This window comes from Phymastichus coffea, unplaced genomic scaffold, assembly GCF_024137745.1.
Source record: "Phymastichus coffea isolate CEN01 unplaced genomic scaffold, Cenicafe_Pcof_1.1 PCOF00154, whole genome shotgun sequence".
Classification (NCBI taxonomy): Eukaryota; Metazoa; Arthropoda; class Insecta; order Hymenoptera; family Eulophidae; genus Phymastichus; species Phymastichus coffea.
Window position 1 is genome coordinate 341,914 of NW_026706965.1, and position 15,943 is coordinate 357,856.

Sequence of the window (15,943 nt, forward strand, 5' to 3'; positions counted from 1 at the left end):
ATTGTATAAATAAAAAACATTTTCATTTTTAGTCTTTGTTCCTTTTTTTTTTATCTTTTTCATATTTTTATTGTGATTTCGAAAATAGATCTAAGACAGTAAGCTTACGTTTGTCAAATATAAAAATGCATGATTAACATTTTGAACTTTGTAAAAAACAAAAAACCAGCAAGAGAAGGACGGAGGGCTAGGATTTTATAATAATTCTCTTTTTTTATTTTATTTTTCTTTATTACCAATTAGACAAGTACATGAATCATTACTTATATTTTAAACTATCGTTTATAAAAGAAATTTCCACTGAAAATTCTAGAATAATGAAAAGAACAGTTGAAAAAAGAACATTTTTAATTTAGACAAAAGATATGGGATCTATAAATAATTTTAGGTGGAGTTCCACGCGACAATTCGTATTGATAAATTAAAATCAAGATCAACCGTTTTGAGCAACGTATATCGATTTTGCTAAAAAGGTTTTAAAAGTTTTTTTTTTTTATTTATTAGGGTTTTAAAAGTTAAGTGAAGAAAATTAAATAGTACGGGACTTGAAGTACGGAAATGAATAAGTAAACAACAATAGAAAATTATACGGTTATGTCGCAAAAAATTTAAGTAAATAAATCCAATTTAAACTGAAAATTAGTCAGAAATTCGCAAAAAGTTTAAAATTACGTGGGTCACTAAAGTTAAAGCAAGTAAGCTCATGTAACTAGAATTTAGTAATAACTATCGTACTGTTATACAAAACTTAATATTGTTTAATTTGTATTCGCAATACTCTTTCTCACTAATCATCGTGAGTCTTCTTATTTTTTTTATTCTTTGGCTTCAAGACTTTTCTTATGGTACCTGTAGACGGATCCATGGGCGTCTGTTCGCGTGGCTGCATCTCGTCGGCCTCCACCGGGGACGACGATGGTCCTGGGGCTTGAGTGTTATCAGTAGCCGAGGCTGTGTTCGGTGTTCTCCTTGCTGGGCGTCTATTTTTGCGACAGACCCTAGGACGACAACATGTGCGTCCTGGTGGATTTCTGGGAGCACTAACGAGCCTTTGTATTATGTTACAAGAGAGAGCTTGCATGCCGCTCACAATAGAGTTCTGGAAAAAACAAGCAAAGCACGCTATTCACTCGGGTGTCTCTCTTGCGGGGGGGGCGAAAGCGCGCCACACGAAAATAAAATATTCGTCTCGGCGAACAACAGTTTTTTTTTTTTCGAGAAACGTAGCGTCGACCGCGGTTTAAGTACGTTCAACGCGATATCGTTTCGTGCGCTTCTTCGGCCATTGTTTTTCTTTTTCGAATGCACCCGTTTCAGATCAATTCGACGAGTCGCCGCGAGGAGAGATCGGCAGTTTCGTTCAAGTTCGTGACACGAGCGAAGAATCAAAACAAACGAGTGCCGCGCTGACAACGACAACAGACTGTAAAATTACTCACATGCTGTTCCATGTTGTTGTTATAGATGGTTTGTCCATCTTTTGGCTTCGAGCCGCATTGCTTGAAATAACCGGGTACTATACCAGGAAGAACATGGATGAAGCCATGGTCGTCTTCCTCGCTGAACAACCCGTTGTACTTGAGCTTCTTCACGATTTCGTCATCCTCCGAATCGGAATCGAATTGACTTATGTAGGTTTCGTACTCTATTGCTCGTTCTTCTAAGTTCATTTTGCTTATTCGTCGAGAGCGCACTGACGACTGGCAGAGAAGTACCTGGGCAGCTGTAGTTGACAGATCTGAGGACTCGACTGGCGTAGCTAGCCGGATTGCTACTATTTATGTGTTGCTTATAGGTAAAGCTGACGCGTGGAAGGGATAGTTATTAGTACTTTTGGGTCTGGAGGTGTGGTTTAACATACAGATAAAGCTGCCGCGTGGCAGTGATAGTCATTAGTACTTTTGGGTCTGGAGGGGTGATTTCGAAAGTGCATCGTACGATTGTCACAATGCTTATTCCCTCTTGCCAAAATTCTGAAATATTTGAATGGATAATCTTATTGTTAATTTGCCGATCTTGATCGTTTATTAATCAACAAACTTAAATGTGATAAATAGAGGAGTAACAAATGCAGAAATCAAAGTTAGCAGAAATACATTTTTCGGGCGTAGCCATCAAGTGTTGAAAGTAAACATTTTATTGTAAATTTTAATCGTTAAATTTGATGGAAAAGGGCTTAATGTGAATCGATTATTGTTTCGACAGCGAGTTTTTCCAAAGCCATGCGGCCGCAAGTATAAAAGACCGGCGCACAATATCACATATTCGTAGATGCCCAAAGCAAAATAATGTATCCCCGAGCATGTTAGCTAGGGTATTTTTCACGCTTAGCAAAAACGTGCTTTTCGTGCGATATCGAAGAAACAACAAAAAAGTGAAAAAAAGTTTCAGGCTGACCCACTCTCACAGAGTCTGTGGCCTTTAGACTGTGGCAACTGCGAAAATGCACTCGACAAGAAGTGCGCGTCACTACAGAGGTCCGACTCTGAGTAATTTTAAATGCTATTCTACACTATTATAAGATTAATGATTTTTTAGAGGGTAAGCTCTTCTATCATCGTTCGGGGGTTCGCGCAAGAATTTTAGAGCGTCAGATAAGACATATCTGTAATATATAGCAGAGGAAAACTGGGGGAGAGTTCTTTTGCTAGCCACCGAAAAATCATCCGCTGCGGCACGGCGAGCTGCGTCTTGGTGTCTCGATAACAGTGCATCTTTTTTCATAATCCGTAATAAAGTACTGATTAATTTGAAATAGTAGATTACGTATCTAGGCCAAAAAAGTATTTTGTTAAGTCCATAGCACGTGAACATTGACAACCAAAGCGTCCTGCGTATACTTACTTTTTGGTCTAGCGTCCCGAAAGTAGCATTTCTCGGCCGTGATTCGATCGGTAACTTTATGCTTATTTTGAACTCATTGCAATTTGGGTGAAATAGTAATAGATTACGTACTTAAACTCGAAAACTATTGGTATAAATCGATTTCACCTCGGTTATCAATTCTCACGTGCTATGTGGGCTTGCTAATTTTCCAGCCGTGGTACGTATACTAGTTTTTTTTTGTCCGGCGCCTTGAAAGTGGCATTTTCCGGAAGTGGCTCGGGCGCTAAGATGCTAATTTCCTGACCGGTCACAGCTCGGCCAGTAACATGCCAATTTCGGCCTCGATGGCTAAAAATAGTACATTACGATACAAGTGCGGGAAAGTAGATTCTTGTCTCGTGTGGCGTTTACGCCCGAGCGAAGCGAGCGTATTTTTTGATACGACGTGTGGAAAGTGCGATTTTCAACGCACGTTTTCTGCCGAGTGTGCGGGAAAGACGCACTTTGCGCACGGAGTATCGAAAAATAGATTCTTGTATCGTAATGTACTAATACGCACCATATGTACGGTCGCGAAATTGCCTAAGTACGTAATCCATTGATACGCACCACGGCCAGAAAATTGCAATCTAGATACCGTAATCTGTATTATTTTGCCGTGCAAGGCTGAAATATTATCATCTTACCGATCAAGCCGCGGCCCATGGCCGCCGGATTACAGGTATAGGTTTATTATGATACAAGTGTAGGAAACTAGATTCTTATGTTTAGAAACGAGAATCTCTTTCCCGAACATGTATTGTAATGTACTATGACGCTCACTGAATCCAAATTAGATAACAAATTTACCGATATACCTTCACAATTCTTGCACCTAACGTAAAGCTGAATTCTCCTATTTTCCATTGGGTTAACTAAGATCTTTCTTTAATAAAATAATAAAAATTCTTAAAAACACTTATGTATGCATAATTTGGAACTTTCGAAAACAGCGTGTCAAAATATATGTTAATAGATGGATCTTGTAAAAAATGTAGATCACTTTTTTCTCTTCGTGATTCGGTGTTCGCAATAAAAATGACTCCAATTTTATATAATTTTTAATAAAACGCAGAATGAGAGCTTTTTGTGTATGTATTATTTAAATTATATGATGGAATTTTTATATTATAAATAGAATATATTAACACAATATCAGTATATTTTTCACATAGTTAAAGAAATATAAACGGGCCAGGACATACAAAAGACAATAGATACTCTATAAGTGGAAAAGTTTATTAAAAATCATACTCATTCCCATCGAGCAATTTCTATTATATCAGTTCACTTTTAATCCTTCAATAACTTTTTGTTCCAGTCAATGCTGCATGGTTTTTCACTTTGACAAATACTATCACTTTTGTATTTGTGTGTGTTGTACAATAATTTCACCATTGTATTTTTCCGTAGTTTATTCAGAATAACGTATTTTTATTTTTTATTCAGACGATAAATGCATAACAATTATTTAATTTTATCAGTCATATTGGTTTTACGTAAAACATAATCTATTACAACCATGTAAAAATAAAATAAGTCATCTACACGATTATTTCTATTTGACAGCAGCTGTGTGATTTTCAGTGTAACAATGTTTTATGTAAACAAAACATTCAACAATAGCCACGTCTTTTTACATGCACAAATATATAAATTTGAATACCATGCTATTTTTAACATTCTAATGAATAGAGTACAAAAATTTTGTCAATAATAGCTGAAATGATTTTTATGCCAAACTTAACTATAAAATATTCAAAAATCACAGATCCATAGTCTAAAAATTTTTAATTTATTAATAAGTTATGAACGACTCTATTATCATCATTGGACTGTTCACATTCATTCTCATGCGCGTCTACAGAAAGATCCCGTCTTCGAGTGACTTGAATAAATAAACTCTTATTGCGGTACTTCAATATTTCTGGGAAGTCGTAATTCGCAGAAATACAGTTCACCACTTTTTGAAGACAAATATTACAGGAATAAACCTTTCAGGCGTCAGAAGCATATAAAACACATGTGGATTCATCTAAAAAAACGTATGAAAATTCATTTGTACCGTCTGATTTACAAAAGTAAATAACTTTTTCATTCCATAAAAGATTATTTTAGTACGTTTTAAAGGAATTTTTACAGCTAACTTCTTTGCTACTGCAGTGCAAGTTGTTTTTAACTGCTTCTTGTCAGTGCGATCACATGCATACGTATGTTGTTAAAAATAGATGTATTTTATATAAACCATTTCAAACAAAAATAATTTCTCCCACAATCAATACATACTTACACAAAATCAAGTAATTTACAGATTTGTATTGAGTCACCAAGTGACTGTTACAATGTTAAAGCACAAAAAAAGTATTTCCCCATTTTTACTCACACAAACGTATTATAAATATCAGTGAGACCAAAACAAATATTTAACACAAAAATATCTTACTTTTCCGTTTCATCACTTTCAGCATCATTGAAATATTTCAAAATAAACAGAGTTCATACTTCCATACCATTCAACTTTACACACTAGCAAGATATAAGAAATTCAAAGTCATAACGCTTCAAGCGATTAGAAAATTGTCTATCAAATTAAGCTCTATAAATGTATGAAAAACATCTGATTAGCATATTATCCATGATATAAAATCGCAGGAATGTTTCATCAATCGAACCAGCGATTAACATGTCCAAGATAGTTAGATAAAAGTTAATTTTCAAACGAAGACAACTTCATAGCGCAGTTTCTAACTTTAAGTGGCAATAAATTAATCAATACATTGACAAGAATTTATCCTTCTCGATTACACATTCAAAACAATAATATACCTCTTGATCATTGTAATATTCATTAAAAATATCTGAAGTTACCATGAAATTCATTCAAAATGTATATGTAGATGGAAAAACTTCAATTATATATAAAATACTTTAAAAAATTGTTCTATCATAATTTTTATTTTTCATCTTATATTCAGATATTCTTACGACATTTTTACATTGATTAAATTCTTTTCAATTGCATTAAAAAGAAAATTCTTATGGGTTTGTGAAGAAATAACAATTTAACTTTTAGTAACCTTAGACTAAGTTGAGAAAAACGGATATTTCTCATTCGACCTGCCCCCATTGATCATAAAACTAGTGTGTCCATTTTGAGTTGGAATGTTATACTTAGGCAGTAAACTTCTTCTTTTTTCTTCCTGCCTCTGATCATATTTCGCTTTGTTATAGCAGAAGACACCAGCAATAGCTAACACCATGCCAAAAACATTAGTACCGGTCACTGGATTACCTAAGATAAATAAAGTTACAGCAATCACAAAAATTCGTTTACTTGCACTGGCCACTGCATATGTCAAAGGTGTCACTATGGACATTACAGAGAAGGCAACAATATTTTGCAGCCAATTCAGTAGTCCATCTACTATCAGAAACATTAATGTCTTCGTACTAATTTCAACTGCAGATCCAGTCAATGGATCATACATCAAATTTCTTACATCATACACCAACCATATTGGTATAAACATAAATAATGCTAATCTACCTAATATTAACAATAGCCTCAGGTGATGAATTCCAGTATCTTTTAGCACCTGTAATAATAATAATAAATATCAGTCATAATAAATGCTAAGTAAGTAATTATATTAACCTTCTTTGAGAAAATATTTTGTAAAGAAAATGCCATTGTAGATGCCAGGGCACTGAAGAGTCCAGTGAAATTAAAGCTAAGCTCAGTAAGAGTAGCTATGGCCACACCACCGACAATTGGCAGTAAGCTGAGGTAGACCTTGCCAGTTTGTCGCTCTTGTAAAATGATCCTAGATAGCACAACTGTGAAGAGTGGCATTGTGGCCTTCACTAAAACAGGACCGAAATTTTTATCAATATTCAATGTTGTAATCTATTGTGCTTTATCATTAGATGCCAAGATTTTAATAAAATAACAAATTGAATTCAATATTTAATACTTAATGTAATACTATACTGGAATAGAGTGAATAAATCTATAATGGATAAAATTACTACCAAGATAAGAAAAGAACATTCATTCCTTACTGATGTATGCAAGACTTATTTTTTCCAATAACCTAAGTAATCAATAAAAATAAATAAATAAAAAATATATAATAATTATTAGGAGCAACTATGTTTCCCAGTAAAACTCTCTCTCAACACTCTCTTTCATTTACTATTTACCTAACAAAAAAACCGCTGTAGAGATTTCCCGTTCTAGCGGAACAATGAACAATCACATTAAATCTTTTATTATCGTCGGCGAAGCGTCGATAAATAACTATTACATCGCGGAAAGTTTTACTTTCACCGTAAAATAAACACGGGAAGGAGAAGGAAAAGAAAAAAGTAAAATCTAAATGATTGCGAGAGCAGACGTCGCGTTGTTGATAAATCAAAACACGTGGTCAAAGCATATATATTGGACCGTAAATTAAAAATCTGTCAAAGTACTTACATATACGATTACTACAAGCGATATCGGACACTAATAACATCGCGTGATAACAGCGTTTCAGTGTTATCGAACGTTGTAATTCGTAAACTTCGTTTTCCATGTACTGCGGTACGTGTACATAATACATTTCCAGGATTATTCAATGCAATAATGTTTCATTTTTCTAAATAACACAGTCAGTGATTATTGCACTCTAGAATTATGAATTGTTAACGACAAACGATAGAATTTCAACGAGGGAAAAATAAAAACGAAATCCGAAGCTAAATCCTCCGAAACTTTTGACAATTGACCAAACATATGTTCTAAAATAAACCACGGGCATTATTCCAACAATCCTACGTATATATACATACTCAATTTGCCATATCATGAAAATAAAACCTTGAACAACTCTAACCAGTGTGAGCGTACGAAACGGGCACTTTCCAGATGCTGACGTGGCTGAGTACGTTGCCCAGGAATTTGCCGAGGGCCAAGGGAACAATCAACTTGAAATAATATCTCCACGTAATCATAGTATTACTAGTCCTCCTCACACTCCACAGGTTGAACAGCGGCCCAGAAAGTAAAGTAATGGTAGTCAGTTGAACCATGGTGACAGTCATTGGATAAGGGAATTCGGAAAGTAAGGCCTTGGCGACGACGTTGCTCGATGACGACACCGCATACCACAAAAGACACAGGATCACAATTGTTAAGAGCTCACGGCTCTCTTTTCGCTCGTTACTTTCCATCGTTAGAACTTGACGATAATATTATGTTTTTTTTTTTATTTTTGTTACTTTGTTGTCCTGATGTTACTGGTGGTACACAGCGAAAAGAGGATCGTCATCGCGAGTCGGCGGGCGAACGACGACTGCTTGCAGTTGCAGTCGAGTGTTGAAGGTTATATGTTGGGCAATGCGGATAGTAAATTGTATGAGGTTGGGTCGCGCTGCGAGCGCGTGCGGTACACATGAGCTTTGGAGGCATTGAGCGTCGAGCGCGCCAGATACTGACACTGTCTGTTGGCATGTTCTTTTTTATCGCTTCTTATAAGCGTTAGTTGCGTTGCATTTGAGATGCGAGATTGCAAGGTGAACTACCTCTATAGGGTAGCTTTTTTAGACATTTTTTAAAAAGAGAGTATCATTGTAAATTAGATATAGCTCGAGCAAATTATTACGTTTGATAAGAATATATACCACTTAGCCAATACGAAACATGGCATCTTTCTACATTTAGAAAAATGGAATATTTGCCTGTTGTGGATTTTATTGTTTTCAATGATAATAACATCGTGCTTATTAGAGCAAATATAAATCATTTACAATGTTTCCAATAACTTCAAAACTTTTATGACTCTTGAGAGCTTTCTTTGCAATAAAAATCCTTTAATCGAGTTCAAGAGAAAAGATTTTTGCAAGAATCTAGAAAGTTTTTCTCTTGGTTTAATCGAAAATACATGATCTATAGAAATAAACCATAATTGTTAAAGAACATATAAATTAAATTATTGAGCATCTTCAAAATAAAATATTATGTTTTGAAGTACCACACGATAAATTATCAACTTGAATTTATTATAAGTGTTATTATTACTTATGACGTGTTGGCGTATCTTGGTTTTTATTTCAATTTTCATTAACGTTTCATTGCGAAAAATTATTATTTAGTACTCAGAAATTTTTGTATGCATACTCATGAATACATAAAACATTAATATTAAAAATATAATGACGCATTGAATAATTTACATAAGTTATCTTCATAATACTTATCATTGTCTAATATCGAGTCTAACGCTTTGTAGTAATGTCCTACTTACTAAGACCCGTGTTAAACACCAACAAGTTTTCATCATTTTTATCATTCACCTATATTGTTCTTACAGTAGCTTCTGTTGCATTGCCGATAAATAAAATAATAAACAAACAAGTATCAATATAAATAAATGAAATTTGAAGGTGTAATCCTTGATTCAATGTTTTTGAAGACTCAAAATAAAAAATACTTAGTATTTTCTTATTATCTTATTATAAATTATAATTTAAATATTCTTTTTACTGGTTCTACTATTCCTTTAATCGTTTGTTTAAAGGACAGGCATCTGATATTTGAAAAAAACGTGTCTTTTAATGAATATAAGTAAAATTTCAAATCAGATTCAGGATGTTTTGCTTTTATTGAAATATCCAATGTAAATACAACCATGTCAACAATTAGATTATTAACATGTATTACAAAGTGCATAAAAAACACGCAAGTCTATTCCTAAATAATAAAACTTATTTCAACTTTGAATGCCTGTGCATTTATAGCTTTATTGCGAAAGCATAAAACTTTGGTCGGTACATCCTGGCTATCTTTGCCTTGTGCAGTGGTTTCCACAATATTTACTAAAAATGCGTCTGCATTTTTTATCGTATAGTATCTAAACTTAACTCCAAACAATTAAATAATAATATGCCAATAATATTGATTTAAAAAGCCTAACGGCACAAGTAAGGTCCTATTCAAATGTAGTAAACCCTTAAGGGGCTTAAACCCTTATTTTGAATATTTTATATCACTAGAATATTTTAATTAATGAATATTTACATCAACAGTCAGTTATTTAAGTTAATTCCTCATAAAATATGTCTATGATATTGTAACAGCTGGCTTATAAGCTGATATTGTTACTTAATATTTATATAAATGGAAATTTTGTTTATTTAAGACAATGAAGCTTGAAACTAATTTTCATCTTGAAGTTTTGCTGATCACTTTTACTTTCTGAGAATCATTAGTAATTTATTGATTGATGATCTATCATATAGAAAAAATTATTTATCTTTAAAAGAATGTTACTCAATAAAATATTGTATACTGTGATTATGATCTAAGTTTAATGAAACTAGGAGAATGTGAAAAAACTATGTTTTAATTTAAAAAAACTAATAAAAATAAAGGAGAAAATAATGCTACTTATAAAAATTTATGGAAGCAAAACATTTTTTAACAATATTTCCAAAATATAAAAAAATTATCAATAAAAATGCTCAATTAAAGAAATTAATTTATCACAAGTTGAACAGGGTTTTTTCACATTATCATAATTTTTTAATTAAGTTAAAGAGGAAAAAATGCCTAGTTTATCTATTTATGATGGATGACATTTAAAAAGTTAGTATATTTGGTTGTTGTAAATTGGTTGATTGTCTAATACTGGTACATTATTCAATGTGATAGCTGCCAAATATTGACTGTACTCAAAACAAGGATTACATTGTTCTGTATCTGCAATAACAGCGCAATTCATATGACGGCAATAACCTAGATCATCTTGGTAAACAATACAGTCTTTATCAACTTCAAATTCAGATGTACAGATACCTTGACAAACTTTAAGCTCATTGAATTTTGTTATAATATTTAAAAGCGATTCAACACTTTTTACCTGACTAGGAAAATACGGCTCAGCCGTACTATCATTACAATTCAGAGTATTACCATGGACAGAGTAATGGACGCTTCCACTCCTACCCAAAACAACAGTTTTTTCATACATAACTACTAATGCTTTGTTTTCACTTACAGTACATTCTTTTGAAAATACCATTACATCTTCAGTACCTACTACCAATTGATTTAAGTTCCATAATTCTGGTATTATTCTGGAATAATTGTCACGATTAATTTGTATCTGTTCAAACACTGTAAGCTCCTCAATTTGACAATCAGTTTCCGACTTGAATCTTTCACTATATTCTAACACAATTTTTAGAAATGGAAAATTAAGTTTCTAAATGTAATTAATACAAGTATGCACTGAATTAGCTTACCTTCTGTATTTTCTATTTTAATGTCAGCCTGTATTTCCTCTTGTTTGATTTTCATTAGAATACCTTCAGATGCTGATAAGTCAGACATGGCATCACCTAATGATGTGACTTTTGTTTGAATTTGATCTGATGTACTTGTGTTGTCACTGCATACTGAATCTGAAGTACTTAGTCCACATGATGTATCCATGAAATCACTAATACCTGAGGTTGATGCTATTTGCTCTTGTGAAATATCTGGGAAATTGTTATTGTTATAGAATACGGCAGATGTAGCTTGAAAACGAAATTCATCAAGTGATTCATAATTGGAAAATATTGTTGGTACAGCCGATGAGGTTTTCAATCTAGTTCGCTAGAAAAATAAAAAGTTACTGTAAACCTTAGCCAATATAAAAATAATTTCATTCTGTGCTATCTATGAGAATCAGGTAGATTCTTTTCTAAATGAATCTACGCTCACTAATAATTCTGGCTCAGACATTCAGATCCAGTCATGATTACAAAATCGAAAATATGACGCCTAATACCGTCTTGATAAAGAACGAAATAACGAACCATAGAAAGCTTTTTTCATTAATTACTTACAGTTGAGTTGGTAGCTCTCTCGTAATAGCGCGACACCAAACTTGGGTGAAAATGTCTCTCGCAAACCAAGTCTTTTGGGTTGAGTCCGGGAATTTGTTGTTGCCACATACGAATTCTATTCTCATCCTTGGGACATTGAAACAAACCAAGTCTGATCTGTTCATTTTTGTGACGACGATAGCCGCACGATGGTACAACGCACATTCGGGCCGGCATTGCTTCTTGGCGTGTTGTTCGTTAATACGGCGAGTCGTGTATAACGTTGGCCTTGAATAAAAAACTTGTATTTGTGTGGTTTGTTGTTTTTTAGGTTAGACCTGGCATCTGTGTGCCTCGTCGAACGCCAATCGCGAGCGCGAGTACTAGTAAACTTAGTTTAGCCTCGTAATTTCACAAAAAAGCTACGGCAATTTTCACATTATCGTAATAAATGAGCCGCGATGACACTTCATTTTTAAATAACTGTTATCGCGTTCGCGCCGGACACACGAACACCAGGTACAGACTACAATCGCATGCAAAGTGGTTATTTGAAATCGTACACTTGGCGACACTTGGGTTGGGACAACTTCCTTTTCGTCCAATGGACGCTCGTGATGCAACTGACGTCAGCTGTGTATGTGCACATCATTCCTTTGGCCAGATGTGGATGACAAAGTTTTTGTAAAAGAACGAATACAATCGGAACGTTTTTCTATGACGGCGTTTGGGTAGTTGCCAGTTTTTTTAACTTTTTTACCCTAAAACGGTGAGGATGAAGGACCTTTTGCGAATATGCCTTGGGTTCATGGCAATCGCGAGCTGCAGTTATTCCGTTGGTGAGTTTTATTAACCTAAGTTATTTAATGTTTTCATGAATCATGTTCGTATTGGGATAATATGAAATATTCTTTTGATGTTTGATGATATTCGATTTACGGATATTATTCAAAACAGATTATTTAATGTACTCATTCATGAATTCATATATCTGTTGTAGTCTCTGCGAACAGAATCAAGGACATATTATATATGCCAATTGATACAGCAGCGGCTTGTTTCAGAAGACACAATGGTACTCACCAATTTGGGTGTTCATGTAAGTGAAAAATATTTAATTGAGTTTTAATTGTAAGCTAATTCATGATTCTACAATTACAGCTAGCAGATCGGGTAGTATTGGTGTTATTCATTATGTTGAAAATGATATAGATATAGAGTGGTTAGAAAAAAATGGTACTGCAGGACCTTATACAATAGTTTTGTCATTTGACATGTATACTAAGAGTAATTTGAGAAGGTTCAAAAAGTCTAACAATATAAATGGTGTATTATTAACAAGAAACACAAGCTTAGAACATCCATATAGATATTCCCCAGATGACACATGTCCAAATAGATACTCAGGATCAAAATCTTGCGATCATGAATGGAACCCTTATGGTTCTTCATTACTCTTAGAAGACTGGCCTTTTCCTATGTTTTATACACAGGTAATATTGTTGCCAATTCCTTTTATATAATATTTTAATATCACCTTATTGATAACATGCTTTTTATTTTCATTCAGGATGGAGATACTCTTAATAAAATAAGAGAGTGCTATTCAAAGTACAATGCCCATGATAGAGAGAAACAGGCTGAACGATCTTTGTGTGCACTAGAGATGAAATCGTTCATGTTAGCTGCTGTCAATGCAGAAACATGTATTAGGCGGAGTAATAGTGGAATGAATTTCAATCCAAATATATTCTGTGATCCCATAGGTGATAGGAATATTCATTGGCCCGCTGGTCCCATGAGTGATAGTGTCAAATACGTTATAATGGTAATTGCAAGACTGGACTCAAATTCACTTTTTGAAAATTTAATACCTGGTGCAGGCAGTGCAGTTACTGGATTGGTGACTTTGTTGGCTGCTGCTACTTATCTACATCACCTTAATGTTACAGTCAATGGTAAGTTTGAAGTATAATGTTAAATTGATTTTTTTCAAAATACCTCTTTTCAAGTAAATCATATTTTTATTTCAGATACAAATATTGTTTTCTCATTATTAAATGGTGAATCAATGGATTATATCGGTTCAAGCCGTCTAGCTCACGATTTAATATTCGAAAAGTTTGATGCGTTGGGTGGGAAATTTTTACACTTTGATCAAATAAGCTCTATTATTGAATTAGGTCAATTGGGCGAGGGGGATATTTACTTGCATACAAACAACTCGAATAACAATCCTATAATAGTCAATTTACAAAATTTAAGAAAAGAACTAAATGCCACATTCATGGATAACAGTGTACCACCAGCTTCTGTGCAAAGCTTTCTTAAACGAGATTCAAACATGCCAGTTGTTGTAATAACGAATCACGGAAGAAATTTTACCAATAAATATTACAATGGTCTGCTAGATGATGCCGAGGGTCTCGGCTATTCAAGGTATCACATTTTTTCGATTACAAGAGCAGCTAAAGTCAAATGGTATCCTATTTAACGCATTTTTTTTTATTTTAGAAACGGTTCAGAAAGGTTGACAGCCAGTTTAGCAAGAGTAGCCTCAAAACTAGGCGAGGAGCTGTACCGAATAGCAACCAAAGGCAAGACTCCACCAAGTAATTACACTTTTGTGGAAGAGTTAGTAGGCGAATTATTGCCATGCTACCTTGTGAGTGCGAGATGTCCATTATTCCGTGCTGCCTCTCCGGTAGGAGCTAAACTTCCTAATCAAGTGTTCCCGATGTACACAAGCGTCGTGAAGAATGACATGGTTTGGACAACTCTCACTGGTCAGTTGCTTGCGTTGCTTACTGGTGAACATTTTCCACATTTGAACACGTCCGCGGTATGCGTCGAGAAACATTTGCTCTGGATGGCAGGCTATAATTTCAGTGGAGCTTGTATCAACGCAACAGCAAACTTCAGTTTAGCCGTTAGTCCGGCATTCGATATCGTGGGTGAGATACTTTATTAGCACAGTATTCATTGTAAATCGCTATAATTTTGTTAGAAATGACAATAATAATATTTGTTGTTTAAATTAATTCGACAAATAGATTACGACATGAAGACCGGATACTATCCAACGTGGACAGAATCTGTCTGGCTAGACCTCAGTATGAGAATGCTGTTGAAGGCGCCTCCAGCCCAAGAAAGGCTAAGTTTGATCATCGGCAGCACTGTTGCAATTTTGTCTTTCATTCTCGTATGGTTTGTCAAGTCTCGGTCTCACGTTTTGTTTAATACTGGGTAAGTTGTCAAAAATTCTATCAATTTTCATCATCAATGTTGTCGTTATCAACTTTATCAACAGTCAAATAATGCGATAGTCTTTTTGTAGATCTGTCGACCTCTAGGAATACGAGATGGTATCTGTGGCGGCCAGTCCAGACCTCGATGGGAGCGAGTTACTCGTATAATAATGATCGACTAGTCCACACGAGTTATGACAGATCCATTAATGAGAACACGCCACTTCTCACTTAAGAATTTGAACAAATATTTTTATTTGGAAAAACGCGAAATAGTGCTTGGTATGTATCCCGTTATTCCGTGTGGTACAAAACGGGAGTATTATAGGCTTTGAGGTTGTGTCAGTGTTAGGTAAATCTGATGCATTTTGTAGAACAAAAATGTTATTAATGACGGAATCAAAGTAAAAACACGAATGAAAGAGTATTTAGGTATATTGCGTTATACTATGATCATTGTGTATCCTTCAAAACGAATGCGCATTTAAGTAACTATTTAAGTGTAGAATTTTTTTATAATACGTGTTTTAAGAGTTAAGTAAAGTATATCCTCTACTGTGGGATATTAATGACTGTCGACTGTTGATAGTTGGAAATAAACGTTATTTTGATATTAAAAAATGTACGTGTTTTTTCTGAAAAATAAATCTATTCTTTACATTAACATAAACCACAAACTATTTGGTACACAAATAAAACAGATATTTAGGTATAAATAGATTATAGAGAAGAAGAAATAATGTTAATAAAACGCATTAATGCAAGCGTGATGGCATTTATTATCGATAAACTTAATTAACAGGGCGTAGATTTACACGAGAAAGAATTAATTCATTCGTTTATCCCTTGTTTAATATGCGATGCGATGAAAAGTCTATTTATACGTTTAGCTTAGGACTTAAAAACTTTTTTCTCTTTACTCCAGTTTTAAAAGTGATCCAGAATTCAGAGACTACGTAATTCTTACGTCGTAATAT

The 15,943-nt window shown here is 34.1% G+C and overlaps 4 protein-coding genes across 5 annotated transcripts; 1 reads left to right on the forward strand and 3 right to left on the reverse strand.

Annotated features, from left to right (window-relative positions):
* Window positions 1-222: 222 nt before the first annotated feature.
* On the reverse strand, window positions 223-1,748 carry LOC131672593 (uncharacterized). Its single transcript, XM_058949932.1, has 2 exons — window positions 1,440-1,748; window positions 223-1,099 (listed from the first exon to the last, which is right to left on the reverse strand). The coding sequence occupies exons 1-2, from the start codon at window positions 1,668-1,670 to the stop codon at window positions 788-790; spliced, it is 543 nt and encodes a 180-aa protein (XP_058805915.1). The 5' UTR covers window positions 1,671-1,748; the 3' UTR covers window positions 223-787.
* A 2,346-nt stretch (window positions 1,749-4,094) lies between these two features.
* Window positions 4,095-8,230, reverse strand: LOC131672581 (solute carrier family 35 member E1 homolog). Its single transcript, XM_058949913.1, has 3 exons — window positions 7,743-8,230; window positions 6,521-6,729; window positions 4,095-6,461 (listed from the first exon to the last, which is right to left on the reverse strand). The coding sequence occupies exons 1-3, from the start codon at window positions 8,077-8,079 to the stop codon at window positions 5,949-5,951; spliced, it is 1,059 nt and encodes a 352-aa protein (XP_058805896.1). The 5' UTR covers window positions 8,080-8,230; the 3' UTR covers window positions 4,095-5,948.
* A 1,266-nt stretch (window positions 8,231-9,496) lies between these two features.
* On the reverse strand, window positions 9,497-12,252 carry LOC131672578 (uncharacterized). The gene is made up of 3 exons (XM_058949909.1): window positions 11,740-12,252; window positions 11,152-11,506; window positions 9,497-11,077 (listed from the first exon to the last, which is right to left on the reverse strand). The coding sequence occupies exons 1-3, from the start codon at window positions 11,953-11,955 to the stop codon at window positions 10,494-10,496; spliced, it is 1,155 nt and encodes a 384-aa protein (XP_058805892.1). The 5' UTR covers window positions 11,956-12,252; the 3' UTR covers window positions 9,497-10,493.
* A 126-nt stretch (window positions 12,253-12,378) lies between these two features.
* On the forward strand, window positions 12,379-15,561 carry LOC131672577 (nicastrin). 2 transcript variants are annotated; one of them, XM_058949907.1, is made up of 8 exons: window positions 12,379-12,557; window positions 12,719-12,817; window positions 12,880-13,211; window positions 13,289-13,676; window positions 13,752-14,157; window positions 14,233-14,672; window positions 14,772-14,964; window positions 15,045-15,561. In XM_058949907.1, the coding sequence occupies exons 1-8, from the start codon at window positions 12,494-12,496 to the stop codon at window positions 15,199-15,201; spliced, it is 2,079 nt and encodes a 692-aa protein (XP_058805890.1). In that variant the 5' UTR covers window positions 12,379-12,493; the 3' UTR covers window positions 15,202-15,561. The 2 variants fall into 2 exon arrangements, with proteins under 2 accessions (XP_058805890.1, XP_058805891.1); XM_058949908.1 differs by having other exon boundaries at window positions 15,056-15,206.
* The last annotated feature ends 382 nt before the right edge of the window (window positions 15,562-15,943 follow it).

Excerpts from the sequence above, each read along its gene's own strand:
- LOC131672593 (XM_058949932.1), bottom strand. The coding sequence starts at position 1,670 with ATGAACTTAGAAGAACGAGCAATAGAGTACGAAACCTACATAAGTCAA. Across the intron at positions 1,100-1,439 it reads ACAACAACATGGAACAGCAT|AACTCTATTGTGAGCGGCAT; the intron begins GTGAGTAATTTT and ends TGTTTTTTCCAG.
- LOC131672581 (XM_058949913.1), bottom strand. The coding sequence starts at position 8,079 with ATGGAAAGTAACGAGCGAAAAGAGAGCCGTGAGCTCTTAACAATTGTG. Across the intron at positions 6,730-7,742 it reads CGTTTCGTACGCTCACACTG|TGAAGGCCACAATGCCACTC; the intron begins GTTAGAGTTGTT and ends GTCCTGTTTTAG. Across the intron at positions 6,462-6,520 it reads AAAATATTTTCTCAAAGAAG|GTGCTAAAAGATACTGGAAT; the intron begins GTTAATATAATT and ends TTATTATTACAG.
- LOC131672578 (XM_058949909.1), bottom strand. The coding sequence starts at position 11,955 with ATGCCGGCCCGAATGTGCGTTGTACCATCGTGCGGCTATCGTCGTCAC. Across the intron at positions 11,507-11,739 it reads AGAGAGCTACCAACTCAACT|CGAACTAGATTGAAAACCTC; the intron begins GTAAGTAATTAA and ends TTATTTTTCTAG. Across the intron at positions 11,078-11,151 it reads TAAAATAGAAAATACAGAAG|AATATAGTGAAAGATTCAAG; the intron begins GTAAGCTAATTC and ends AAATTGTGTTAG.
- LOC131672577 (XM_058949907.1), top strand. The coding sequence starts at position 12,494 with ATGAAGGACCTTTTGCGAATATGCCTTGGGTTCATGGCAATCGCGAGC. Across the intron at positions 12,558-12,718 it reads GAGCTGCAGTTATTCCGTTG|TCTCTGCGAACAGAATCAAG; the intron begins GTGAGTTTTATT and ends TATCTGTTGTAG. Across the intron at positions 13,212-13,288 it reads TTCCTATGTTTTATACACAG|GATGGAGATACTCTTAATAA; the intron begins GTAATATTGTTG and ends ATTTTCATTCAG.